The sequence below is a fragment of the Eubalaena glacialis genome, chromosome 11 (assembly GCF_028564815.1).
Source record: "Eubalaena glacialis isolate mEubGla1 chromosome 11, mEubGla1.1.hap2.+ XY, whole genome shotgun sequence".
NCBI classification, from domain to species: domain Eukaryota; kingdom Metazoa; phylum Chordata; class Mammalia; order Artiodactyla; family Balaenidae; genus Eubalaena; species Eubalaena glacialis.
Window position 1 is genome coordinate 6,165,176 of NC_083726.1, and position 26,702 is coordinate 6,191,877.

The following is a 26,702-nucleotide window of genomic DNA, read 5'->3' on the forward strand; positions in this document are numbered from 1 at the left end:
CAGGACATCTGAGCACAGTGCTGGGTACACAGGGACACTCCATACATGGTACCTGTTGTTATAACTGGGGAAAGAGGCAGACTGTGGGTCAGAATACCCTGAGTGCTGAATCTCAGGAGGGTCATTTCAGAGGAGTCTGGAACGTGAGCTGGAGGTGTCCAGGGCTCCTGGGGACTGAGACCCTCATTTGACAAGTAGGGGCTTGAGCCAAGGAACCTGGCCTGTGGGGGCCATGGTCACCCAGCGATCACACACACACAAAAATAGCCTTGGAGGGCTTCCCTGGTGGCGCAGTGGTTGAGAATCTGCCTGCCAATGCGGGGGACATGGGTTCGGGCCCTGGTCTGGGAAGATCCCACGTGCCGCGGAGCGGCTGGGCCCGTGAGCCACAATTACTGAGCCTGCGCGTCTGGAGCCTGTGCTCCGCAACAGGAGAGGCCGCGATGGTGAGAGGCCCGCGCACCACGATGAAGAGTGGCCCCCGCTTGCCACAACTGGAGAAAGCCCTCGCACGGAAGCGAAGACCCAACACAGCCATAAATAAATAGATTAATTAATTTAAAAAAAAAATAGCCTTGGAGGTCTTTGTGAGCAAACACGAAGCAGTATTATTATGAAGGTTCATTTTTAATAAGAGAGGATGACAAAAGCACCTAAAGTCATCAAGACCAAGCCTTCACATCCCTGTAACGACATTTTATGCCTGCAGAGAACTTTATTTTCTCAAAGAACTTTCTGTTTTTAAAGAACAACTGTCTTTAATCAAGAGAATTCTTCCTGAGGAAATAAAAAAAAGTAAGGTCTTCTTATGCTGAAGACTGGGGTCAGCAGGCTGGAGTCGGGGTGGCAGAGGCTGTGTGCCTGGAAGGAACAGAAGCGCCCCTTTCCTCCTCTCCCCTCTTCTTCTCCTCAGACCTCTGCGAGGTGTCAGCAGGGGGAGCCAAAGGGCCCCGGAGGACAGTTGTCCTGCTGGCCAACTCAAGAGGCACCGAGGATGGAGGTGCCCAGGAGAGAGTGGGCAGCTGGATTCATTCCCCAAGGTCGCATCAAACAGCCAAAGAATCTTTATCCACTCCCTGGAATAATATGAATTCTCAGTTAAGTGATGTCTGTCTTGCTTCTTTGTCCATTCATTCATTTATTCAACAATCATTTCTTAGGCCCCAGCTGGGAGCTGTGACTCCAGACGTGGATCAGCTGTGAGCCCCACTTTTGGGAACCCCCAGTCTGGGAAGAGACGATGTGAAACCCAGAGTGAGCTGGACTCTGATGGGGAAGCCCCAGGGTCTGTCGGAGCCCAGAGGAGACCCTACACCCTGCCTGGAGGCAGGGGTGGGCAGAAGAGGAGCCTCGTGAAGAAGGGAAGTAAGGGCGATCCTGGCAGAGGGAGGCACGCGGGCAAAGGCTTGGAGGTGTGAAAGCAAGATGTCTGTGAGGCCATCTTTGCCAGTGGTTTGTCAAGGAGAGGACCGCTGGGGAGGGCAAAAGGTGTCCCACAAAATGTTCACGGGTTGTTTGGAAGGTGATGGGGAGCCATGGAATGTTCCCTCCCAAAGTGACTGTCTGATTCATGCCTGGACCTCCACTTGCCTAGCTCAATTTCCAGAGCCTGCGAGACACCCCTGGCTGGAGTCCAGACAAACGGGATCTCACCCCACCAGCCCATCCTGGCTGCACAGACACCACAGTCTCTGTGAGCAGCTGTCTTCCATGTCACCATCACCCATGTGCAGCACTTAACAGTTTGCAAGATGCTTTGAGGACATCCACTCCTAGGCCCCCACCTTCTCTCCCTCAGACCTTGCACGTAGTTTTGTCCATCTCGGAAATCTCCTACTCATACTTGGTGCCCAGTTCTAGGGTCATGTGCCCCGGGATGCCTCCCTGACCACCCCTGGGGCAGAAGTGACCATCTCTTTCTCTGCCACCTCCTTCAGTGCATACATGGGGGGCTTCTGAGTGTGTGTCTCCAGCCCTCTCCTCCTCCGCTCCCTGACTCCTCAGCCCAGACCATGATCTCCTCCTGGAAGGAACCACTTTTTCTCTGCACGCCCTGGAGGGGCAGGCTAGGGACTGGACTTGGTATGAGTGAGTGAGAACTGCCTCGGGCATCTGGGGGGTCACAGTCTAACAGGCCACCACCCTGCTTCCATTTCCTCCTTGATCTGGGGGGACAGAGCCTGGAAGAAGAATCCCCTGCTACCGTCAAGCTTGGGAGGCACCTGGCCAGGGGTGAGGGGCCCCCTGATGAACAAGCACATTAAAGGGCATTGTTTCTAGTTGGTTAGAGCCCCTGAAAGGACCTGCCCTCCTGCCCCAACTCACCTTTCTTGTCCTGTTACCTAACGCACAAGAGCTTTCTCCCCTAGAAACCCGAAGCCACACCACTGGGAGGAGGGCAAAATAAAGCCTGATAACAGGGTCTCCCAAATTAAGCCACCAGCCGGAGCAACCACATGGAAGGAAATGTCTGGTGTGATGGGGGGTAAGGCTGGCTCTCTCTGCCTGTGGGGGACCCCTTGCCTCAGCCAGCAGGCCAGTGCCACAAGCTGTTTGTGATATGAAGTCAGATTGGGAGCAAGGTGGCTGGACAGATTCAACTTTCCAGGGCTGCGGAGACTGCCTACACAAGGTTGTGTGAGTGTGTGTGTGCTCACGTGTCTGTGTGTGAGAGGCTGCGTGCTTGAAGTGTGTGAATGTGTGTGAGGGTATGTGTCTGTGAGGATGTATATGAGTGTGTGTATGAGTGAGAGCATGTATGCCTGAGGGTGTGTGTTGGAGGGTGTATGTAAGTGTGGTGTGTGTGTGTGTGTGTGTGTGTGTGTGTTTGTGTGTTGGGGGGCAGGATGGGAGCTGGTGGGGAGAGGAAAGTTGGGTGCGGACTGGTGCAAGCAGAGTGGACAAAAAGAGGAAAGTCTTGTCTTTCAGGCAGGCCTGGAGAGCAGGAGAAGAAAAAAGGAGCTCTTATTGGTGGTTGTCAAGGAGATGGGCCTTGGGGTTTGCTGAACTTTCTTCCCTTAAAGCGTCCTGCCTGGGGCTGAGAAGGGCCATTTATTTCCAGCCTCACCTCCCAGGCGGGGGTCTCAGGTCTGAGTCCCAAAAGAGTCAGGTGTAGACTCCAGGCCAGGCCAGAGCCATTCTTGGGTGGAATGACCTGATGCTTGCTCTTCCTGCCCGCAGCCCACCATCCCGCGGACTCTGGCACTCGGAGGCCCTAGGCCTTGCATTCTGGGGCTGGGGCGGGGGTGGGGTGGGGTGGGCATCAAACTTTGCTGGGTAAGAGGTCAGCCCCAAGATGGGCTGCGCTGGCCGGGACTGACCGCAAAGCAGACACGGAGTTTCCCTGGCGCCCCTCCAGACGTGGATCCTGCGGCAGTCCTATGACAAGCACATTTATAGGCCATTGTCCTTTGGGGAGTGGTAAATAGTTCATTTGTGGTTTTTTTGTTTGTTTTTTAAACATCTTTATTGGAATATAATTGCTTTACAATGTTTTGAACGTAAATTTTTAAAACGATCTTCAGGATTTTTTCCTGTCTGGCTTCTTCGCTGCTGCATTGCCAGAGACTGGCACACAGTAGGTGCTCAATAAACATTACCAAATGGACAAACGGGCAATTCTGCTTTGAGCGGTTTGCGTTTCTTTCACTACAAATGGATGCCGCTGGGCCTTTCTCGACCTCCGATGGACGGTTGGCAGGCCCCCTCCTCTCCCGTGTGTGTGTCTGTGTGTGTGTGTGTGTGTGTGTGTGTGTGCGCGCGCGCGCTGGTGGGTGGATGGGTACTGCCCCCAAAGGAGCGGCCACCCTCGACGACAGGGGCTGGGGGGCGCGGGTGGGGGGGTCGGTGATCCAGGGACAGAGGGAGGGAGAAGCCTCAAAGGCAGCTCCAGCCTGGCCTAGACCGCGAACCCCGCGGCCAAGCGATCCAGCCCCTACCCCCCACCTGCCGCCCGCCCCGAGGAAAGGGGGCGCCCCCAGACGCCCGGCCCGACACTCTCCCGCCCCGCCCCGCCCCTCCCTTCCCCTCCCCCCGCTGGCGGGAGGCCAGCGCCCATTGGTCGGCCGCTCACGGAGCCCCGCCCCCGGCAGCAGCGGGCCAATGAGCGCGCGGCTGTCAGCTCGTCAGCCGCGCCGGCTCGGAGATTGTGAGCCCGAGCGTTGGCCGCGGAACCAGCAGCTACGAGCGCTCGCCGAGCGGCCGGTCGGTGGGGTCCTCGCGCCCCGCACGCCCGCACGCACGGCCCGGCCCGGCCCGCAGTGAGCATGGGCGCGGCGGCCGTGCGCTGGCACTTGTGTGTGCTGCTCGCCCTGGGCGCGCGCGGGCGGCTGGCGGGGGGCAGCGGGCTCCCAGGTAAGCCCTGAGCCGGTGGGCGGCGGGCGCTCGGCGGCGGCGGCAGGGTCCCGGGCGGGCCCCCAGCCCCGCGCCGTCGGGAGGGCCACAGCCCGCGCGGCCCCGCGCCCCGCCCTGCCTTTTTGCAAAGTAACTTCTGCGGCCGGCGCGGGGCGCCCCCTCCCCGCAGCCCGGGCGGAGCGAGGCTCCCGGGGCCCGGCGGGGCCGCAGCATGGGGCGGGGTGGGCTGAAGCCCCGTGGGTGGGGGGAGTGTGAGGGCGGGAGGAAGAAAGAAAGCGCGACGGCCCGGCGAGGGCCCCCCGCCGTCCCCCGCTCCCCGCCTGAAGGCGGGAGGGAGTGGGGACCCCGGAGCCAGACGGGCGCTCCCCCAGGGGAGACGGGAGCGCGGGCGGCAGGAGGCCCAGAGGGGAGACCCGGAGGAGGTGAGCAAGGGGGAAAAGGACGGACGCAGAGAGAAAGAGAAGGGGGAGGTGGTAGATGGTGAGACAGACGGACAGAAAAGGAGGCACACAAAAGGACACAGGAAAAAAACCCCAGAGAAAGACAGACTGGAAGAGTGGAGACCAGAAAGACCAAAGAGGGAAAGGAGGAAACCGAAGGGAGTAAGGAAGCAAATGAGCAGCAGAAAGGAAAAAGCTCAAAAGAGGGAGGTGTGAGGGCAGGACGAAGGGATGGGAAGGAAGAGAGAGAAGGAGAGGCGCAAGCAGAGAGGCACCAGAGAAAGAGGGGGGAGGACTGTGGGAGGGAGGAGGGAGCGAGACAGAGGGAAAGAGAGGAGGATGGGGATGGCTGGAAAGCCGTGGACAAATGGACAGACAGGAGGGGGAGGACTGAGGGACAGACACAGATGAAAGGAGATGCATGGGAACCAGAGGGAGGGGAGCCCAAACATCGGACACGGTGAGGGGTTCCAGGAGAGAGAGGCAGGAGACACTGGAGAAGGGAACCAGCATCGAGCATCAGGCATCGGGCATGGTTGGGGCAGGCAGCAGAGGCGAGGTGGGAGTTCCCCGTGGATTTCGCAGGGACCCTGGCACACCACCCCTTCCCCTCCTGCTCTCTCGGGTGTCTGGAAGGGGTTGTCCCACAAAGCTGAAGACACATTCTCTCCTCCCACATCTGACCCTGTCCCATGGAGGAGCTTCCTTCCTTTCCCTCCTTGGAGGGAGGGGAGAGACCCTGCTGCGCTCTCCCTGGCTTCTCTGAGCTCCCCTGGCTGCTGCGTGGGGCTCCCTGAGGTCTGTGTTTGGTGGCAGGAAGTCTATTCCTGGGAGTTACACCCTGAGTGAGGATGCCGGGCCATTTAAACTATTCCACAATTGGAGCCGAGCTGTCTTTCCTGCGGCCCCAAGGGAAACTGGGCCCCACTGCCACACCCCCATGTGTCTGTGGGTGTCTCTCCTGGGCTTTGAGGTCCCTCAGCCCTGTTTGATTGTTCCTGTATGCACCTGTCTCCCTCTCTCTCGGTCTCTTCGCTGTGTCTGTCTGCACTCCCCAGCCCCAGCCCCACCCCATGGAAGCCTTGTGCTATGAAACCACTAATGTCAAAGCAAGCACCTCTGATGGGAGGACTGGGCTGGGTTGTCCAGGCCAGGACTGTGGCCAGGGAACCTGCAAGAACCCATGGCCTGTGTTTCCTCTCCCTCTGTGCTCGAACTTGCGTGCCCTCTCCCCAGCACCCACCGAAAGACATGTTTAAAAGGTGTGTTGGGAGGTGCCCCCACTGCCTCTTGGCTAACATCCATCCATTTCCATCCCACGAAGACACGTACCTACGTGTGAGATTGGGGGCACAAGGGGCTCCAGAGCCCCAGGCAGTTTACCTCCCTCATTGCCGTGCACTGACCCTTGGGAAGTGGGAATAGCTGTATCTGTGATCCATTGCCCCTGCTGGTCCTGTCTCAGAAGTGGCCCCAGTCTTCTCCCCTAGGAGGGTGCAGATCGACCCTCTCTGGTCTCTGGCTTCCTGCCCTTGAGGCTGTGCCACCCCTCTCGGGGGTCCCTCTGTGGTCACTTCGCCAGAGGGGGATGTTCTGCTGGTCCCTGGCCATCTGATGGCTGGCTCTGGTCTCCTGCACAGACTGCCTCCTGGCCCCCGTTCCACCTTCCTCTGGGCAGCTGTAGAGGATGGGCTGCTCACCTGAGCAGATACCACCACCCTGAGAAGGGATGCCACCGTGTGTGTGTGTGTGTGTGTGTGTGTGTGTGTGCGCGTGTATGTGCACGCACGAGCGTGCAGGGAGGTGATTCTGTTGCGTTTCTTTTTGATGCCTCTCTTCCTTTAGGGGCAGACTGGGGCCTTGGGGACTAGGGCACGGGAGGAAGAGTCCTGGGTGGGGGGGGCAGTGGTTCTCTCACAGAGACCCCCCCATGCAGATTTAGAACCCAGATGCTATTCAGGGGAGTAATTCAGAGTGGACCATCTTGAGGGCCAGACAGGCTAGGGTGTGGCCGGAGGCATGAAGAGAGGAGGACATTCCAGGACCTCCCCAGGCTTGCCCCTGGGTGACTGCCCTCGGGGTGGCTACTGAGGGTTCCTTGTGCCCCCCTCTGGGTCCTTCTGTCTGTCTGTCATCCATCTGTATTCTATTCATAGCTGGCCGGAAGCAACACGGCATGTAGAAAAGCTCTGGACCTGCTTCCCTGAGTCAGGGTCCAGGCTTTGCTCCTAATGAGCTACCGACCTTCAACAGACTTCTCTGGGCCTCAGTTTCCTCATTTATAACCCGAGGAATGAGCCTAGATTACAGCTACGGTTCTTCTGGCTGTTCTGTGCTCTGAGGGTCCTCTCCCTATCTGAGCTGGGGGTGTGGTGGGGAGGTGTATACACAGATACACAGAACCTATTGTACATTATTTGCCCAACAGCTGTTCCGACTGAAGGTGTATATGGGTATATGGGTGTGTTGGGGGCAGGAGGTGGCGAGTGCCAGGAGCCCTCACAACCTAACTTTAACTTGGATTTGGAAGTTGGAGTATGAGAACCAGGATTGAACCTAGATTTCCGAGGTGGGGAGGATGGGGAGATCGGAACCATCCATGAGTCAGGTTAGCCCAATCGAGGGTGTGGGTCTGTGGAGGCCAGGCGAAGAATCCTTTATTTCTACAGCCTAGGGGCTGGGTGGGGCCCATGTTCCGATCTCCTTCATGGGCCTGCTGGCTTAGCCTCTGCTCAGTGCGCCATGGTAGCCTCTGTTTCCCCATCTGTAACCCAAAGGGGATGGATTTAAATTCCTCCGAGGACGCTTCTGGCTCTAAATTCTAGAATAAGGAGAGTGGAGGAAGGATGGAGAGATGCTTGTGAGGAGAGCAAGACATACAGAGAGGCTTTTCCTCGCTCTGTTCCTAAGCCTCCGTTTTCTCATCTTTTTAGTGGGAATAATAGCTCTACTTACTGGAATTGTTGTGAAAATAAATAAGACCCGGCCTTGTTGGTAACATTGTGCCTGGCACAGAGTAGCCACCCTAAAGATGCTACCAGTCACTGCCTGTCACACCAGTGGTCATGTGATGGCTGTTGCTGTTAATTACCCCGGTGATCAGTGGAAGGGCGAGAGGCAGAAGGAACTCCCTGCCCCGCGCTAGCTGCCCACTTCTTCAGGCCACACCTCACTCGTGGTTTCCCCTCCAACAGGGGCCGTCGACGTGGACGAATGCTCGGAGGGCACAGATGACTGCCACATCGATGCCATCTGCCAGAACACGCCCAAGTCCTACAAATGCCTCTGCAAGCCAGGCTACAAGGGGGAAGGCAGGCAGTGTGAAGGTGAGCCCAGCCCAGCCCTCCAGCCAGACCCGTGGGCGCCACAGTCATTGCAGGCGGCCTCTGTCAGCCTTGGGAGGGAGTCTGCGGGCTTCCCGGGAACCTGTGCTGCTTCCTTGGAGGAGATATTTGGAGTCATGGGGTGCTTAACTCTCCCTGGGTTTGAAACTTTGGGGTTTTTTTTTTTTAAAGAAACTGAAATGGAGCACTGAATGATATATTTGTCCGTCTGTCCCTGACTGGATGTGTGTGGGGTAAAGGCCTGGGGTGACCCCACCAAGGTCCCTAGTTTCAAATCTGAAGCTACCCGTGTACCCTGTGTAGCTTCCCCAAGGGAGCTGTGCTGTAGCAGCCACAGCGTCTGTGGGGCTGGCTCAGGTCTTCTGTCTCCAGGATGAGAGCTTGGGCAGAGACTGGTGGCTGTGTGATGTCCGTCTGTCTGTCCAGCCTTCCTTCCCTGCACCTGGGGTTCTGGTTTGACCATGTGGCCTTCGAAACCTCCTCCCTAGCAGGCTGAAGGTTGGAGGGAAGAGCAGCCTCAGCTGTCTTTGGAGCCAGGACTTTCCAAGCCCGACAGAACCTTTGGGAACATTTGTCCAGGAGGGTCTGTGTGGTCATTCTGCCTCCGTGGGTCTGGGGCAGGGCCCAGCATCAGGGGGCTGGAGACAGCTCTCTACATGACTCATGTGCACCCCTGGGTGAGAATTAGTATTCACATCTTCCCTGTCTGCCCCCACTTCACAGATGAGGAAAATTGAGGCTCAGATTGGAGAAGCCTCTTCTGCAAGTGCCCATGTTTCACAGTGGCATGGCCAGTACTCGAACCCAGGTCTCTTAATTCCCACCCAAGGCTCTCTAGCATCTCCTTATCTTCTCCCTGAGCCCTGCCAGCTTCCTTTTTCAAAGTGTGAGACTCGTGTTAGGAAAGTGGCACCTGAGAACAAGGTGGGTGCTTCTTCCTTCTGTATAAGGCTTTACAGGAGCTGGGTTTTGTAGGAGACGCGGCTCTGCCTCCTTGGGATGCTGATGTTGTTTATCCATCTCATTTGTTGGGCATCTATTTAAGGCTGAGTGCTGGACAGATGACACTGTCCTGGATCGTGCCTGGTTTGGCCACATCCCTGGCCTTGCTTGGGGCCCAGAAGCCGGAGGAGGGAGCTGGCGCCTACCCACGGACCTCTGGAAAGAGGCCAGGCTGGAGGCAGATAGAGCAGGCTGGCTGCTGGCAGGGCCTGGACGTTAGCTTGGTGGTTCCAACTGACACATGTGAGGCTCTGTGCAACTGTTTTCTGATCTTCTGCTCTGCCCTCTGGCCAGGGAGGGCCCAGGGTGACCCCCATCTCTTCCGGTTTAAGCCACTGACCCAGCCTGTTCCTCCTCCAGCCCAGCTCCTTAGGTCGCCTCCTGCTGTCCCCTGCCCAGGATGCCCATGCTTTGTGTCCTACCTGTTGCCCAGAAATCCTGCAGAGTCCAGCTTCAGCTTTCCAGTCTGCTTGAGCCCAGGTTGGGGGTCACACTCACTGGCTCCGGGGGCCTGATGTCCTCAGTATGAGGATAAAAGAGAATGAGGCTTGTGAATGTGCTTCAGGAACTGCCAGGAGCCCTGTCTCTCCAGCCTGGCTCTGGCCTCTGCCCTCACTTCCTGAAGCGCAGAAGGCCCTGTGCCCCGGCCACACATATATATACCAGGCCAGTCCGTGTTTCTGAGACCCAGCTCAGGTTTTCCCCCTTCTGGGAGCTCCTTTCCCTCCCTTTATGTCCTGGCTAATTCCTAATGAATCTTCAGGGCATCCTGAAGATTGAATGACACACTGTGTAGCATACCGGGGCCCTGCCAGCCTCAGTGCCTGGCTCACGGTAGGTACTCAGTATACAGTACGTGCTCAGCGTACAGGGGAAGGTACCATTACCCGCATTATCATCATCATCATCATCTGTTCTCACCACCTCTCACAGTGGTTTTAGGCTCAAATAACATCATGTATGGTGAAGACTTTTGAAAATTGCCTACTGCTGTATACCTCAGAGGTGAGAGTTATGGTGCAGCCTGGTCCCTCCCCTAAAGGAGCTTCATGTCTAGTCGGGGTGCATGAGCTGAAATCATGTATCAGTGGAAATTCTTAACGAACAGGTGAGGATTGTACGGGTGGTAAATCGGCAGCTGTTGAGCTGCCGTGTGAACAGCCTGGAGCCGAAGGAGGGGGCCGTTTGGCCACTTGCTCCCGAAGCGCTCTGTGAATGAGTGCTACTGTGGGTTCTGGGGACCTGAGTGGACACTGTCCCATTTGCACTGAGGTTTTCTCATCCTTGGGGACCCACCTACAGTCATCGGTCAGAACCGGTGGAGCCTGCTGGAGTGCTCACCTGTGGGCCATCAGACCCCCACTGGCTTCCCCAGGAGGACCTTGCAGAGATTTCTGGAGGCTATGGAATCTGGAGGGGCTTGCAGGCCCTGGGCAGTAGTTGCCTAAAGGGCCTTGGGGATCATCCAGGTGTTCACTTCCTGGCCCACAGGTGGGAAAATGGAGGCCTGAGAAGGCAGGGGTCTTGTCTGAGTTGGGGCTAGAGCCCAAGTTTGGTGGGCCCGTTTCTCCACACTGCCATTTCTGCACACAATTATTGCTGTCTGGGGCTCTCTGTTCTGAGAAGAGGGAATGAACGGTCAATATTCAGTTGAACATAGTGGTTAAAGCATGGACTTTGGAGCCAGACTGCTTGGGTTTAAATCCTGCCTGTGTAGCCTGGACAAGTTACTAGACCTTCTTTTGTTTATTTGTGAAATAGAGATAATAATAGTCCTACCTCATAAAGATGGTGTGAGAATTAAGTGAATTAATGTATATAAAGCATGTGAACAGAGCCTGACACAGAGGACACACCGAATAAGCATTAGCTGCTGTTACTGTGATGATGATGGTGGTGATGATGGTACTAACGGTGATGTTAACAGTGATGACGCTGATGATAGTGATATTGATGATGAAGATGAAGTTGTTGATGATATCGATGATCATAATGTTGTCCAATATATGAAAGGGGTGAAGCCTTGTCTTTCCAACAACTCCCAGCTGGGAAATGGGGTGTTCTGGTTCATTGACTATTCGGATAAACCAGATGCATATATCCATATCCCAAAAGAGACATACAGATGTGTATGCCATTCACAGATGACCATTTACCAAGAATGTGCAATAAAAGATACGAGTGATAGAAGGCTTTCCTTTGTTCTGCTAACCCTACTCCAGGATTGGCAAATAGTATGCTGCCACCTTCTCCCATAGCAGACATCAATAATCAATCACCGGACCCTCCAGACAGCCATTTCTACTTTAGATGAAACCTGCTTTCCCTCCCTGGGTCCCTTTATCTGCAGGTTCTGAGCTGGTGTGGGTTTTGCAGAGCCTGGGGTTGGAGTCTGGGGGGAAATGAGTTGCCTTGTCCTGGAGATCTGATAGACTTTGCTGTTTACTGTGGTAAACACAGAGGACAGATTCTCAGCAAAGCAGGTCCAGAGAATGTGGCTTCCACAGCCTCCCTAGCTCTCCCCAGGATGAAATCAGCCTATGGCCCCGCCATGTGGGGCTGACTGAGCCTTTCATACCCTTCACTGTGTTGCCTTGAAACTCCTGATGCTTGAGGAAAACCCTTTAGCAAACCTGGCACCTGAAGCAGCCAGAACCCCCTTCTGGGGACGGTTTCTCACACGCCTTCAAGGCCATCTTGCCATGTGGCCAGTGCACGTTTGATGATGACGGGGCTTCCACATGTGCAGCCACTGTGTGTCCAAGGAGCAGCCTGGGGCCACGTGTGGTCAGCTTAACGCTGGCAGGGGGCTTGCTGTAGCCAGAGTGAGGTGCCTCAGACATTGGGAAAGACCCTGAGCAAAGCTGAGGATAAATCAGTGTTTTCTTGATGATCTGCATTTCGACAGGATCTGAAGTTGCTCGAGGTAAACTCATGGATGTGCAGAGCTGGAGTGAACTCCACCGGGCCTCCAGGGAAGCCCCCGGGTTTTACAGATGACCGCCCCGTTTGTTGCCCTCCCCAGGCCCATACAGCCTTCGTTTAGCCCACGTCACACTACGTTGATGTTTCCCATGTCTCCTCCTGGAATGTGGGCTCCTCCAAGGCAGGGTCTGTCACCTGTTCAGCTCTGACCCCTAGAACCCAGCACCAGGCATGGCACAGGGCTTAGAAGGCCTCTGTTGGGTGAAAGGGTGGATGGATGAGTCCCAGCGGTCACCTCCTCCAGGAAGCCTTCCCTGATGCCCCAAACAGGTCAGCTGTCACCTGTGAGCATCCTTCCTTCAGAACTCCTGTCACCCTGGGTTGTGATGACCTATGTGACTTCACTCAGGGTTGGGCCCAGAGCTGGTGTTGATGGGCAGTGAATGACCCTTATCAATCTCTGGGATATCAGGAAGGGCCTCCCAGAGCCTCCCAAACTTTGTGGGGCTTTTTGTTTTGTTTTTAATTAATTAATTAATTTTATTTCTGGCGGTGTTGGGTCTTAGTTGCTGCGCGTGGGCTTTCTCTAGTTGCAGCGACCCGGGGCTACTCTTCGTTGTGATGCGGGGGCTTCTCACTGTGGTGGCTTCTCTTGTTGCGGAGCACGGGCTCTAGGTGCGCGGGCTTCAGTAGTTGTGGCACGAGGGCTCTGTAGTTGTGGCTCGCGGGCTCCAGAGCACAGGCTTAGTAGTTGTGGCGCACGGGCTTAGTTGCTCTGTGGTATGTGGGATCTTCCCGGACCAGGGCTCGAACCCGTGTCTGCTGCATTGGCAGGCAGATTCTTAACCGCTGCGCCACCAGGGAAGTCCGAACCTCCCAAACTTTGAAGGTTTTATAGATGAGGAAGCTGAGGCCTGAGAGGGGAAGGGATTAGTCTAAGGATATCTGGTGGGGACCAGAATTGGCAGAATTAGGTTGAGGAAATGGGGCCCAGGGAGGTCAGTCTCTAACCACGTCACCCAGCTGAGAGACAGCAGGGCCTGGATTCCAACCCCGGTCAGCAGTGGGGTCCCAGCAGTGGTCCAGGCCCCCATAAGCCTGTCTGAATGCAGTGGGAGGAGTTCCTTAGCTATGGAGTGTTAGAGGGGGCTGGGGAGACCCTTTCACACCTCCCCTCACTGCCATCAGCTCATCTGAGCTGGGCCCTGTGAGCCCTGATAGCTGGGAGATACCCTCTTAGCTAACCACTTTGAACTGCTGTCATTCTCTATCCTTTCCTCTCTAACCACACCCCAGCATCACTGTCTTTATATAGCTCCTCAAACTTGCCAGCTCCTTCCTACCCCAGGGCCTTTGCACATTCTATTTCCCCATTCCTCTTCATTTAGCTAAGCTACTATATCCCCCCTCACCAGGCGCCTTGTGCATGGGCCTTTAGGGGGCCACCAGGGCCAGCCCTGTGCTGGCCTCCTGGTCTGAATTAGTTGGTCCTGTGTGTACTCTTTCTGCCGAGGGGGCAGACCGGGGACAAGGAAGGGGCATTTCATCCCCTTTAAATGCTTCAACTCATTTAACCTTAATTGCTTTGTTTTCACAGACATTTGCTAAGGAAAAGGACCAAATTATAGCCTGAATTGGGTCTTACTAATCTTAATTAAAAGCTCTCATTTATAATCAGGACCAGGCCCCAAACGTGGAGAAAACCACCCTCAAATGGCTTGTTTAAATAACTGAGACCCTCTTGATAATCACTGTTTAGTCTGAACCAGCAGTGCACATCACCCCTTCTACGTGTACTTAATTTTTTAGACCATTTATTCAAGTGGTTTATTCCACTTGCAAGTTCCAACTCGGGCCTTTTCTAAAATGTTATAATTAAAACTCTTGAGGGAAATAACTTTTTGTTTTGACCACAGTATATCAAATATATTACTATTTCCCCTTTTTTGTGAAAAGGAAAAAAATGACAACCTTATGGGCATCAGAGATCACAAAATTAGCATGTATGTAATGAATGTAAATAGTCACTTCCTGAATTTTATATCCCCAGGGTCTACTTGTCAGTCACTGAAGTTAGGTAGATTACAGGGCATGCTATTAAGTGTTTTAACAAAACTCCTAATAACACATCCAGTGATCCATTTAGTTTAACATCAGAAAAAAAAACCTTAAGACCAATTGGCCTTCTGAGGGAAGGTCTATGACCTTATTCAGTCATTTTCATCATCATTATTACACACTTTATTGAGACTCCAGATAAAATTCTGCTTTCTGGGAGGCCAGGAAAGGGCAGTAGGAGGTGGGCTGGGAGCGAGGAGGAGGGGAAATTCTTCTTCAAGTCTTAAAACGTGCAATTATGCATGCTAATGTGTGCCCTGCTGAAGATGAAAGCGCTCAAGTCCAGCAGACCAGCGGGCAGGAAGAAATTGGATGTGACTTAAAATTCCAAGTTGCTGTCAGCTAGCAATTAGGCAGCGCTGCTTACAACTGGTCCCAGATCTGCTGCAGAGTTTAGGCTTTTTGGAGTCCATGTCCATTTCTGGAAGGAAAAATTGAAAGCTCGAATCGTTGGCGTTTAAGCATTGGAGGTGTTTGGCTCCCTCAGCCTCAGTTTGCCCGTGCGTAAAACGCGTCCACTGGACTAGATTCAGTTTAGTGTCAAGAATGTTCACTGAGTACCTACTCTGTGCCAAGCTTGGTGCTGGGGCCAAGACGTTTTCCTGACCTCCCTGGTTAGGGGAGAGACAGATTGGGAAAGACGTGATCATAACAGCGCGTGGAAAATACAGCATTGGAAATACAGACCAGACTCAGTGGGGATGAGGACGAGAGAGGGCGCATATCTCTGCCTTGGGAGGGGGGGAGTTTGAGAGGGCTCCCTGGAGAGGTGTCGGCTGGGCTAAGTTAGGAAAGCAGAGCGGGTCTCTGACGTTCCTTCCAGCTCTGATGCTTCACGGGAGTGTCTGTAGCAAGGATGCAGAGGCCTGTTTTTGTCCTTGCCGACTCAGTAAGTCCAGCAAGTGACTTAACCTTCCTGAGACCTGGTTCCTCACCCATCAAATGGGAACAATGGCACCTGCCTCACAGAATGTGCCTTGGAGTGGTGTTGGGGGAGGGAAAGCCACCTCGTCATATGTGAGAGTGCGTTGAAGACAGCACCAGGGCCTGCACGTCGAGCTTTCTTTTTTCCCTAAATCCCCATTTCTCCTAGGGTTAGAGGGCCTCTGCCCCCACCCCCTCCCCTCGTCTCCAAGCTCCCCAGGCAGCAGGGCTCTCTCGGCCCCTTCCTCCAGGCCCTCTAGCTTCCTCTTGGCCGCTTCTTATTACAGTGGCTGGATTTGTTTTTCCATTGGAGGAATGCTAACCAGAAAAAACCATTATTTCTAAGAAAATAAACCACGGGCCTGTTGGCCTTTGAATGCTACTGAAGTGGATGGCAGCCTTCCCCAAAGGCCTTGAGACAAAGAGGGCCAGAGGGCTTGTGTGTGCAGGCAAGGTCAGGGGGTCTCGGAGGGTCCTTGGAGGGGGTCCTCCAGATGCGCCAGGGCTGCAGCCCCTGGGAGGAGAGAGTGTAAAACCCCATCTGGCCGGCTTGGACTTCTGGCCTGTTAATTATGGCTGCTGCTGTGGCTCAGCCCCGCTCCCTCCATGGGCTCCAAGATGCACCCTCTCTCCCGGAACCACCCTGCCTCTGTCTGGGCCTCCTGCCCCTTGAGTCGAGGGGAGTAGAGCTGGGTGTAGGTCCCTGGAGACCTGGGTGCCAACCTGTGTGACCTTGGGCAGGTCTGTGGACCTCTTGGGCCTTAGTGTGCTGACTGCAGAGTTCAGGGCTGGGGCCAGGATACCCCAGGCCCCTTTGGACCCCTGCAGCGGGCAGCTCTGTCTTCAGGGTGCTCCTTGCCATGGTGGCACCCAGTGCGGGCTCAGTGTGTAGGGGGTCCAGGTGGGCTCCAGCTGGACTGTGAACCACCTGTCCCTGCCCACTGACAGCCCCAAAGGCAGGCCCGGCCTGGCCGCAGCGCTGGCCGCAAGGCTGTCCCCGCGTGAGGTGTTCGTCTGTCTCTGGGTCATCCTTCCCCTCTAGGCTGGCGGCTCCTCGTGGCCAGGGTCTGGGCTGAGGGCGAGGGGCCAGGACGGGGAAGGTGCTGGTATAGGAGGGAAGAAGTCGGGGAGGTGGCTTGATCCTCAGCAAGGACCGTGGGCCCTGGCTCCCTATTCACTGAGATGTGCGGAATTCTCCAGGTGATTGTGTCAAGGTTAGGATGGTGGAGTCTGGAACCAGCCTGCCTGGCTTCTTCCAGTTTTGGCTTTGCCACTTACTAGCTGGGCGGTCTTGCACGAGTCACTTCAGCTCTCTGAGCCTCAGTTTCTCTTTCTGTGGTGAGAGAAGTCAAGCCCTTCCTACTTGGCCTATAGCAAGGGTTTAGCCACCTGCCATTAGAAGGTGGTGGTGGGCAGTTGTCCCTGCTCTTATTGTCATTAGAGAGAAACTCCACTGGGGATTCGGAGAGAAAGAGAATGAAATCAAACTGCACCAGGGCCGCTCAGGCCCCCGCTGCTGGAGCCCAGAGGGCGGCCTGTGAGGTTAGGGGAAGACGCCTGAGCTGGGAGTCTTGGGTCAAGTTGCTGTCGGCCCCGACCTGCTGGTAAGGTTAGCTCCGCAGTTCCCCTCTCTGGGCTCGGTTACCCGTTTATCAAACCCAGGGGCGCATCGGTGGAGGTCTAGAACCCCAGCTTGCCCATTCCAAGTGGCGGCTCAGGCTTTCAGGCAACTGTGTTTCTGATGATCCTCCTGTTGAGTTCCCAGGGGGTTGGGCCCATGGAACAGCCCCTCTGAGCCTGCAGTTTGCTCCGCGGGTGGGAGAATGACCATGCCTCTGACGGTAGGAGGGTGGTGGGAGCCTCAGCTCTGGGCTGGCAGCCTCCTGGGGCCCCTCCTCACTTCCATCTTGAACACTCGGATAGGTGAGCTCTCTGTCAACCAGGGTGCTTCGGTACCCACCAGGCCTGATGTCGGAGCCTGGGGACAGCCCCCAGTGAAGGGTCCAGGGTGCTTCGGTACCCACCAGGCCTGATGTCGGAGCCTGGGGACAGCCCCCAGTGAAGGGTCCAGGGTGCTTCGGTACCCACCAGGCCTGTTGTCGGAGCCTGGGGACAGCCCCCAGTGAAGGGTCCAGGGTGCTTCGGTACCCGCCAGGCCTGATGTCGGAGCCTGGGGACAGCCCCCAGTGAAGGGTCCAGGGTGCTTTGGAGGGAGAAAAGGAGTCATTAACTGGTCCTTTGGGTTTGGTAGGCCAGTCCCGCCTGGTACTTGGGAACCACAAAGCCCACCATGAGCCCGCGCCGGGCAGGTGGCATTCGAGGTCAGTCCAAGGTGAGCATCTGCACCCCAGCAGAGCCCCAGAGACGCGCCAGCACGGTGGGTGAGAGTGCTGAGAGCGTTAACTTAGAAAAACAGCTGTGTTGAGATATGATCCACATACCATACAATGCACCCACTTAAAGTATACGATTCAGTATTTACAGAGTTGTGCATCCATCACCGAAATCAACTTTAGACCCTTTTCATTACTCCAGAAAGAAACCCTGTACCCCTTAGCCGTCACTCCCCAGCCCTCCAGCCCCCCAGGCCCCAGAAACCACTAATCTGCTTTCTGTCTCAATAGTTGTGGCTTTTCTGGAGACTTCACATAAATGGAATCCTACAAAACGTGGCCCTTTGTGACTGAGACAGCATCCTCCGAAGTCAAGTAGCCTGGCTCACTTCCTGGCTCCACTTGTATTAGCTGTGTGACCTTGGGCAGGGCAGGTAGCACCTCTGAGCCTTGGTTTCCCTTGCTGTCAGATAAAGATGTTGGTACCCACTTCTCAGGGTGCTCATAGCAAAGGGCCCACATACGGCCTCACACGTCCACGGAGGCTCCAATCAAGGTGGCTACTCATTCGTTCAATGCCGAGCAGACTTTTGAGGAGACACCGTGCTACTGCTGAGCCTGCAGCTGAACAGGACACAGTTCTTGCCCCGTGGAACTCACAGCCTCGAAGGACACATACATCGCAAGTGAGAGTAGTGATGGTGTCCATTCAGGGAGCTGTGGCATCCAGAGGGTGGGGAGGAGTCCCGTCTGCCAGGGCGTCTGCAGGAGCTTCAGGGAGGAGCCGACGCTGGGGCTCAGTCTGCAGAAGGGCGTAGGCGTCTGGGAAGGGGAAGGAGCTCCGGGCAGAGGGAACAGCACGAGCAGAAGCGTGGAGGAGGCCCGAAGCCATCCGGGCCACTGGGAGAGGTCAGCCAGCAGCTCAGACCCCATGGTTACCTTGGATCATGGGTTGGCTGGGGGGAGGACCTTCCCACCCTCTGGCTGAGCCATGGTCATTGTGTGCAGTTAGGAATGAAAAAGTATATAGATTTGTGTTGGTTTTGCATGACCTTTGACCTTTCCCATAATTAACTGCTGGGCCCACTTCTGGCATTGTCTCAGCAGAAGGGAAACCTGATCGATGGATGCCAGGGGTCCACCGAGAGCGGGTCTCATTACTCAGTCATTACAAACCCAGAGCTTAACCCTGTGCCACCGGCGACGGGAGGGGCGGGGGGGGAGGCTTAATCCTTCCTGCTAGGCGGCCCTGCGAAACTACCTTCCCGCGAATGTAATTAGCCAACAAACTGGATTAAGATTTATTCACCAATAAGGACTCAACTTCCTAAGCCATGCATCTCTCCCAGAATGGTTGCCTGATCTAAGGAGTGCACGGTTTTTCCTAAAGCCCCCAGACAAAGGAGAAGACATGCAAGCGCCCAGCCAGGGAAGGATTCTTTGTTAGAGCATTTGGTCTCCACTGTCTGCAAGGAATTTTGAGAAAAATGCCAATTTCAAGGGGAAACGCGAAGATATTTTCGGTAGTGATCTCTGAGAGTGGAGAGTGAGATGCTTTAAAAATCCTCATTTTGAGAACCTTTCCGGTCAGTCTGATTTTTAGGACTAACATGCCCTAAACAGTATTAAAAGGAGAAGAATCTCTGACTCGTTGTAGTAGAATCTCTTATAGGCACTACAGAGTAGATATATATTTTATGGGGCAGCAAGAATCAATTTTGAATTAAATGGAAAAAACCATACTCATCCCACTCGAGTCCTTACCAGTGTTGCTGGCACATAACCACAGCTATGGGATCGTGTGTGCCTGCTGCCATTTTAATATAGGAAAAGTGGAACTGCCTGACCTTTTAAAATCCCATAATGAGCAGCTCCCCGTGCTGTTTTTCTCTGCTCTATTGGATGTTGGAAGCTGTTTTCTGTTGGGAATTGAGTTCTCATTAAAAAAAAAATCCCAGCTGGAGAAGGAGCAGGGATGTTTAAGGCGAGCTGTTGAGACTTCTCATCCTTAGCATTCAGCTCAGATTTTTTGTCCTGCCCACTTTCTCTGGTATGAACCATCTCTGTGACTGCCCCTCAACCTCAAGACCACGTACAGACCTTGGAAATAAAAACAATGATGCACGTGACATCTCCTCCCCATCTTTCTCCTTGATAACTTCTTGGAGCATGAAGCACTTTTTAAAAGTATTCATCTCATGCACCCCGAGGCTGTGGCTCCAACGGGAATAGAGCCTGCATCTGAACGCAGCCCCTGGCTGGAGGCCTGAAGGCAAGGTCCTCAGCCATGCTGGGCGTCGTTCTTGGCATCAGTAAAATGGAATCAGCAGTCACACCTGCTTTCCACACAGCTTCATCACTCCGATCTCTGCTTCTGTGGTCCTGTGGCCGTCTTCCTTCTGTATGTCTGTTTTCATATGGTTTTCTCCTTTCTGTCCTAACATCCGCTCTGTGTGTCTATATCCAAATTTCCTTCTTATAAGAACACCAGTCACTGGTTTAGGCCCACCCTACTCCACTACAACCTTACCTAAAATTTGATTACATCTGCAAAGATCCTATTTCCAAATTAAGTCACATTCACAAGTACTGAGGGTTAGGACATCAACACATCTTTTGGGGGGACACAATCCAACTCGCAACAGTCCTTTAAGAGTAAATATCTAGATCAGTCTCCCAAGGCAAAAGAAATAAAAGCAAAAATAAACAAATGAGACCTAATCCAACTTAAAAGCTCTTACACAGCAAAGGAAACCATAAACAAAATGAAAAGACAATGTATGGAATGGGAGAAAATATTTGCAAATGGTGTGACCAACAAGGGCTTAATTTCCAAAATATACAAACAGCTCATACAACTCAGTATCAAAAAAACTAAACAAAACAAAAAACCAAAAAACCCAATCAAAAAATGGGCAGAAGATCTAAATAGACATTTCCCCAAAGAAGACATACAGATGGGCAACAGGCACATGAAAAGATGCTCAAGATCACTAATTATCAGAAATGCAAATCAAAACCACAATGAGGTAGCACCTCACACCAGTCAGAATGGCCATCATCAAAAAGTCTACAAATAATAAACGCTGGAGAGGGTGTGGAGAAAGGGGACACTCCTACACTGTTGGTAGGAATGTAAGTTGGTGCAGCCACTAGGGAAAACAGTATGGAGGTTCCTTAAAAAACTAAAAATAGAGCTATTGTATGATCTAGCAATCCCACTCCTGGGCATATATCCGGAAAAGATGAAAACTCTAATTCAAAAAGATACATGCACCCCAATGTTCATAGCAGCACTATTTACAATAGCCAAGACATGGAGACAACTCAAGTACCCGTCAACAGACAGTTGGTTTAAGAAGATGTGAGATACACACACACACACACACACACACACACACACACACAATGGAATATTACTCAGCCATAAAAAAGAATGAAATAATGCCATTTGCAGCAACGTGGATGGACCTAGAGAATATCATACTAAGTGAAGTGAGTCAAACAGAGAAAGACAAATATTATATGATACCACTTACATGTGGAATCTAAAAAATAATACAAATGGTTCTATATGCAGAGCAGAAACAGACTCACATACATAGAAAACAAATTTATAGTTATCAAAGGGGAAAAGGAGTGTGGGAGGAATAAATTAGGAGTATGGGATTAACAGATACAAACTACTAAACATAAAATAGATAAGCAACAGGGATTTACCGTATAGCACAGGGGACTATATTCAATATCTTGTAATAACCTATAATGGAAAATAATCTGAAAATATATAACTGAATCACTTTGCTGTACAGCTGAAACTAACACAATATTGTAAATCAACTATACTTCAAATTTTAAAAAAAGGGTAAATATCTAGAGAGGTTGGCTCTGCCCCCCTCCATTCCTTTACCCTCTCCGCTCTCCAACTGCCTGTTCCTCATTCTCTGACCTTAACAGTCCTTAAAATGTGGTCCAGAACACCAGAACAGACTGGTGGCTGCTAGGGGGAGGCGTTTGGGGGAGGGATGGAGTGGGAGATAGGGGTTAGCAGATGTAAACTAGTGTATATGGAATGGATAAACAACAAGATTCTACTGTATATCACAGAGAACTATATTCAGTATCCTATGATAAACCATAATGGAAAAGAATATTTTAAAAAAGAATATATATATATCAGTTATATATACATATAACTGAATCACTTTGTTGTACAGCAGACATTAATACAACACTGTAAATCAACTATACTTCAAATAAAATTTTTTTTTAAGTGGTCTGAGACTGATGGGCATCTTGGAGGCCTGCAGGACCTCCTCTGGGGCTGATGGCTGTTTGATATGTTTTTTACAATAATAAATCTACTAGCTTTGGCAGGGATTTTTTTTTTTTTGGTTGATTTGTTTATGTGTTTATCTCTTATGTATTAAAGGAGGAGGCTCACATGATTTTAAAAAACAAAAATTCAAGGCACATACTCCGAAAATCAGGGAAGGTTTGGTTTGTGAGCAGACGTTCTCCATTCAGGATGGATGCTGGATGGGTGGGTAATGCAGGTTGGCCTCAGAAGCCTGTGAGAGCACTTCAGGCCTGGGGATTGGAGAGGAACCGATAATTCTAAGGGGTGCTCAGATCTGGGGGAATTCTCTGGGACTGGATTAAGGGAAGAAATGTGAGCAGCAAACGTTCCTGCACTCTTCAGCCCATCAGCGCCCACTGTGGCCTACACTATGGGGAGTCGAAGGAAGGCAAAGGCTAGAGTTGTTTTATGGACTATCCAGCAATCTCTTTATAATGTCTTTTGTGTATGGTGATCAAGTAGTTTATCATTTTGATAGTGAAAAGGTTGCTGTTAATAATTATACCCAGACAACAGGCATAAACTGGAACTATGCCAGGCAGATTTGGGTGTATGATTATCCTAATTGGGGAAAGACAATTTTCTCAGACCTTACCGCCCTCAAAACAGCTTGTTCAATTGAATTTTATGGATGTGGTGACTCTATAACTGATTGTGTTTCCTTCCTTGCCTTGGTTTCTAGGAAACTCAGAGTCATATTTGTGGCCTTCCTTTTGTAATTGTGCTGGAATTACCAAATGTATTTCTGCATACATTCCCCAGCTTTCCCTTATTCTGCAACCCTCATTTCTTTTTCTTCATCCTAACAAGTGTTCTTTTTGAAAATCTTATTGTATGTATTTTGTAGGCTGTTTAGATGGAGGATGTTTGAAGTCACTGATGGATGGATGAATAGGTGTTTGGTTGGATGGATGGGTGAATGTTTAGCTGGATAGATGGATGAACAAGTAGGCGTGTGTGTGTGTGTGTTTGTGTTTGGATAGATGGGTGGGTGTTTGGATCAATGAATAGATGGATAGATGGTTAGACATTTAGATGGATAAGTATTTAGATAAATAGATGCTTAGATGAATGGAAGGATGGGTGTCTGGCTGAATACTTAGATGGATGGATGCATGTTTGTATGGGTGGATGTTTGACTGGATAAATGGATGGGGGAATAGGTGATTGGATAAATGGAAGGATGGTCAACTGACTGGATATTTAGATGGATAGATTTTAGCATGCATAGACAAATGGAAGGATGGTTGGGTGGGTATCTGAATGAATAGCTTATTGGAGTGACTAGATGGATGGATAGCGGGTGGGTGGATGGATGTTTGGGTGAGTGGATGCATGACTGACTGGCTGGCTATTTGGGTTGATGGGTAGGTGCACACACAAGTGTGTGTGTGTGTGTGTGTGTGTATGGATGTGGCGCAAGTGGAAGGATGAAGGTGTGAATGGATGTTTTGATGATTAGATTATACTTTCTTGGTACATAGGGTAAATGTGCCAAGAGTGAAATAACATATATAAAGTGCTTTGCCTATCAATGCCTGGCATGTCATGGACATTCTAACTTACTAGAAAGGACATGGGCTTTGTAAACTGAAAGACTTTTGTTTTGATCCTTGCCCTACCACTTACTATGTGACCTTGAGCAATTACCTCTCTGCCCTTTACTTTGCTTAACCGTAAAATGGAGTTAAAATACCTACTCCAGGGGGTTGCTGTGAAAATTAAATAAGCTGGTATATGTTTCAGGAGTAGGTACCTGCGTACTGAGGTACAGCATGAGAGAGAGAGAATTCTTCTGCCCAAGCATGGAATAAAAGTCCTCCCCCTCGGTCTGACTGATCAGCCTAAGTCATGTGCCCACCCTGGGACCCGTAGCAGTTGCTATGCCATCTACTGTCTGAGTGAGACTGATCAGCCTGCACCCCCCACAGGTAGAGTCAGGCCGTCTTCTTTTTTTTTTTTTTTTTTTTTGATTTTTTATTAATTTATTGCATGGGTATTTTGGAACAATCCTTTAGTGCAAACAAAAAGCAGCAATCGCCTGCTCCATTATTCTAATCCCATTTCTCAGAGGCAACCACTTTCTTTTCTTGGGGCTGTTTCTTTTGGTATTTTAAACACATTTCTATATATCACACTTATAATTTCATTTCTTATTGAGACATTATTGGCTTTCATTGTTAGAACTGAGAAATCAATTCTCTTTTTTCTTCTCCCATCTTTCTATTATAGTTGTATCATAATTTTTGTTAAATAAAATTTTTATTCTTTATTTGGTTAAACCTGCTTGAATGAAGGAAAGGAGGGAGGCAGCAGTTCGGGAGCTGCTGATACGCATCAGATGAGAGATGATGCTCATGCGTACAGGCAGTGGAAACAGGTGACCAGTCAGCAGACTGTACCCATGTTAAGAGTGTAGAAAATTCACGTGTTGGTAGCTGATAGGCGTCAGTGGAGAGGTGGAAGGATAACAGTAGTCACTGGGATGGGGAACCCCAGGGAAGTGCAGATTGATGAGTTAAAGTTGGGCCATGTTGCCTTTGGAGTGAGTGTGGATGATCTAGGGGGAGAGGTGGTTGGATTGGTGTATCTGGGCCCCTAGCAAAAGGTCGGAGCTGCAGAGATTGGGAAGTAATCAATATCCGTCTTTATAAATCCATGTGCCCTTTCAAACACAAAATCTTACATCCTGCTTTAATGTTATTTAAAACTTCTAAGTACATTAAGTATAATGATTAAAAACAATTCAAATGACTTACAGAATTGAGCCTGCTTCCCAGCTGACACTGATGGCCTCTGCAGGCAGGAAACCTCCTGTCTCTTGCACCTTTGGGGATCCAGGCAACTTTATTCTTCCCTCATCATGGCAGGGTGGGTGGGCACCAGGAGGAGGCTGGGCAGCTCAGACCCTGTATTCCAGCACGTTCAGTGCTGCAGTTGTCAGTGAAGTTATTCCCTCTGCTGGCACTGTCCCAGGCACTGCTTGATCACCTCCAGAGTCAGGGAGCTCACTACCTCCTGAGACAGGCCCTGTCTTCCAGATGGACATACCTACCCGTGAACATTAACTGGCCCCCTTGGCTTTCCCCTACTGTGAGTAGCTCTGCCCTCTGGACCACTTGAAGAGAGCATGGAGCTGGATGTCTCCCTGTGCCTCAGGCATTTGCAGGAGCGGCCAGGTTTGCTTTCAGTTCCCTCTCTTCAGGCTGGCCCCTTCCTGGCTCTCATAGCTGGAGCCTGGCCTCAAAAATCCCTCTTTGACCAGGTAGAGGAGAGACTGCTTCTTCCCACGTGGTAGCCTCTTGCAAAGCACTTCTAGTACCGCTGAGACGGGGCAGTACTGCTTCTGGTTTGGCTGTGGGAACACTTCCGGTTCCACTGGGGAACGTCTGGTTCTGCTGTGGGACACTTCTGGCTGCCTCCTTTCCTGCTTCTCCGCAGAGCCTGTGGAGGTCTGGGTGGGTAGGTTGAACACCCCCTCCCCTCTGCTGCCTTGGGGAGTTGCACTGGTTCGAATACCACTTACAGCCCTCCTAGGTGTGTGACCGTTGCCAAGGGTTTGGCCTTCTTGTGCCTCGGCTTCTTCGATGCCCTTGTAAAATTGGAATAACAACGATGGTGCCTATGTCTCAGAGTTAGCGTGGGGACTGGGTCGATGATGACGTGTGGTGTCGCCCCCCGGGACTTGGGCATAGCAGCAGCTCATTGAATGTTAACTAGACTCCCTCCTATTGCTCTCCAGGGTCTCTCAAATCTCTCTGGAACTTCAGAACTGATAGCTCTTTGACTCCTGATGGGAAGTGTTGAGAAAGACTTAAAACAGCAAAAAGGGTGACCTTTACAAAGGCTATTGGCCATTGTTTATGAGACAGAAGCCTTTGTTGTAACAAGGAAACTGGAGCAGTAGAAATTCAGACTTGAGACGCTGATCTGGAAGGAAACTCTGGGGGGAGTATGTGGACTTTTCTCTCATTCCAGAGGTTACACTTTTTGGTGGTGTGCAAAGTTCATTTATTGCATACCCCCTGCCTCACAAGTAATGAGGTCTCCACCTCTGGGAAGCTTTCAAATATCCTGAAAAGAGGCAGTTTGGGGGGATTTTAGACAGGGTCCCTGTGTGCTGTTAGTGTTGAGAGGGCTTCAAAGGGGGCAGATATGGGTGGGAATCTTGCCTGCTTCTCTGTAGGGGGGATCTGAAAATCACCCCAAACATGCCTGTCACGTGGCCCTGCTCCCCAAGGCGGTGGCCAACCTCGTGGCAGAGCCAGGATCTTCATCTTTGTAACCTTTGGGTCCCCCGCCCCCAGCAAGGACTTTAGTGAATACCTGTTGAGTCATCCCCTAACCACTCATGTCCTGGTGACTTCAGCGGTGGGGGGAGAGGGGACCCCCAGGCTCTTCCTCTGACACCTCTCATGCACCTCATTTTGCAGACATCGACGAGTGTGAGAATGACTACTACAACGGGGGCTGTGTGCACGAGTGCATCAATATCCCGGGGAACTACAGGTGCACCTGCTTTGACGGCTTCATGCTGGCACACGATGGACACAACTGCCTGGGTGAGTGATGCAGCTGTGCCCTGCCCGCTGGGCACACCCTGCCTGTTTCTCAGCTTCAGCTGGCAGTCCTGGGGGTAGTGGGAAGGATTGCCCTCTTTTGGTTCCTTGTATTAGTTTGCTAGGGCTGCCGTAACAGAAAAGCACAGCTTGAGGGGCTTAAACAACAAGAATTTATTTTCTCACAGTCCTGGAGGCTAGAAGTCCGAGGTCACGGTGTTGATGGGTCTCTTTTTATTCTGAGGCTTCTCTCCCTGGCTTGCAGCTGGCCCCCTTCTTGCTGGGTGTTCACATGGTCTTCTCTCTGCGTGCAGGTATCTGATGCCTGTCTCTCTCTCTCTCTG

The 26,702-nt window shown here is 52.0% G+C and overlaps 1 protein-coding gene across 2 annotated transcripts in view; it reads left to right on the forward strand.

Moving 5' to 3' along the window:
* Positions 1 to 4,265: 4,265 nt before the first annotated feature.
* Positions 4,266 to 26,702, forward strand: part of SCUBE1 (signal peptide, CUB domain and EGF like domain containing 1) — a 133,116-nt gene continuing 110,679 nt past the window's right edge. For both annotated transcript variants that reach the window (XM_061204418.1, XM_061204419.1), the window contains exons 1-3: positions 4,266 to 4,353; positions 7,988 to 8,119; positions 26,233 to 26,361. In XM_061204418.1, coding sequence (XP_061060401.1) covers positions 4,266 to 4,353; positions 7,988 to 8,119; positions 26,233 to 26,361 — 349 coding nt within the window. The remainder of the gene's footprint in view (positions 4,354 to 7,987; positions 8,120 to 26,232; positions 26,362 to 26,702) is intronic.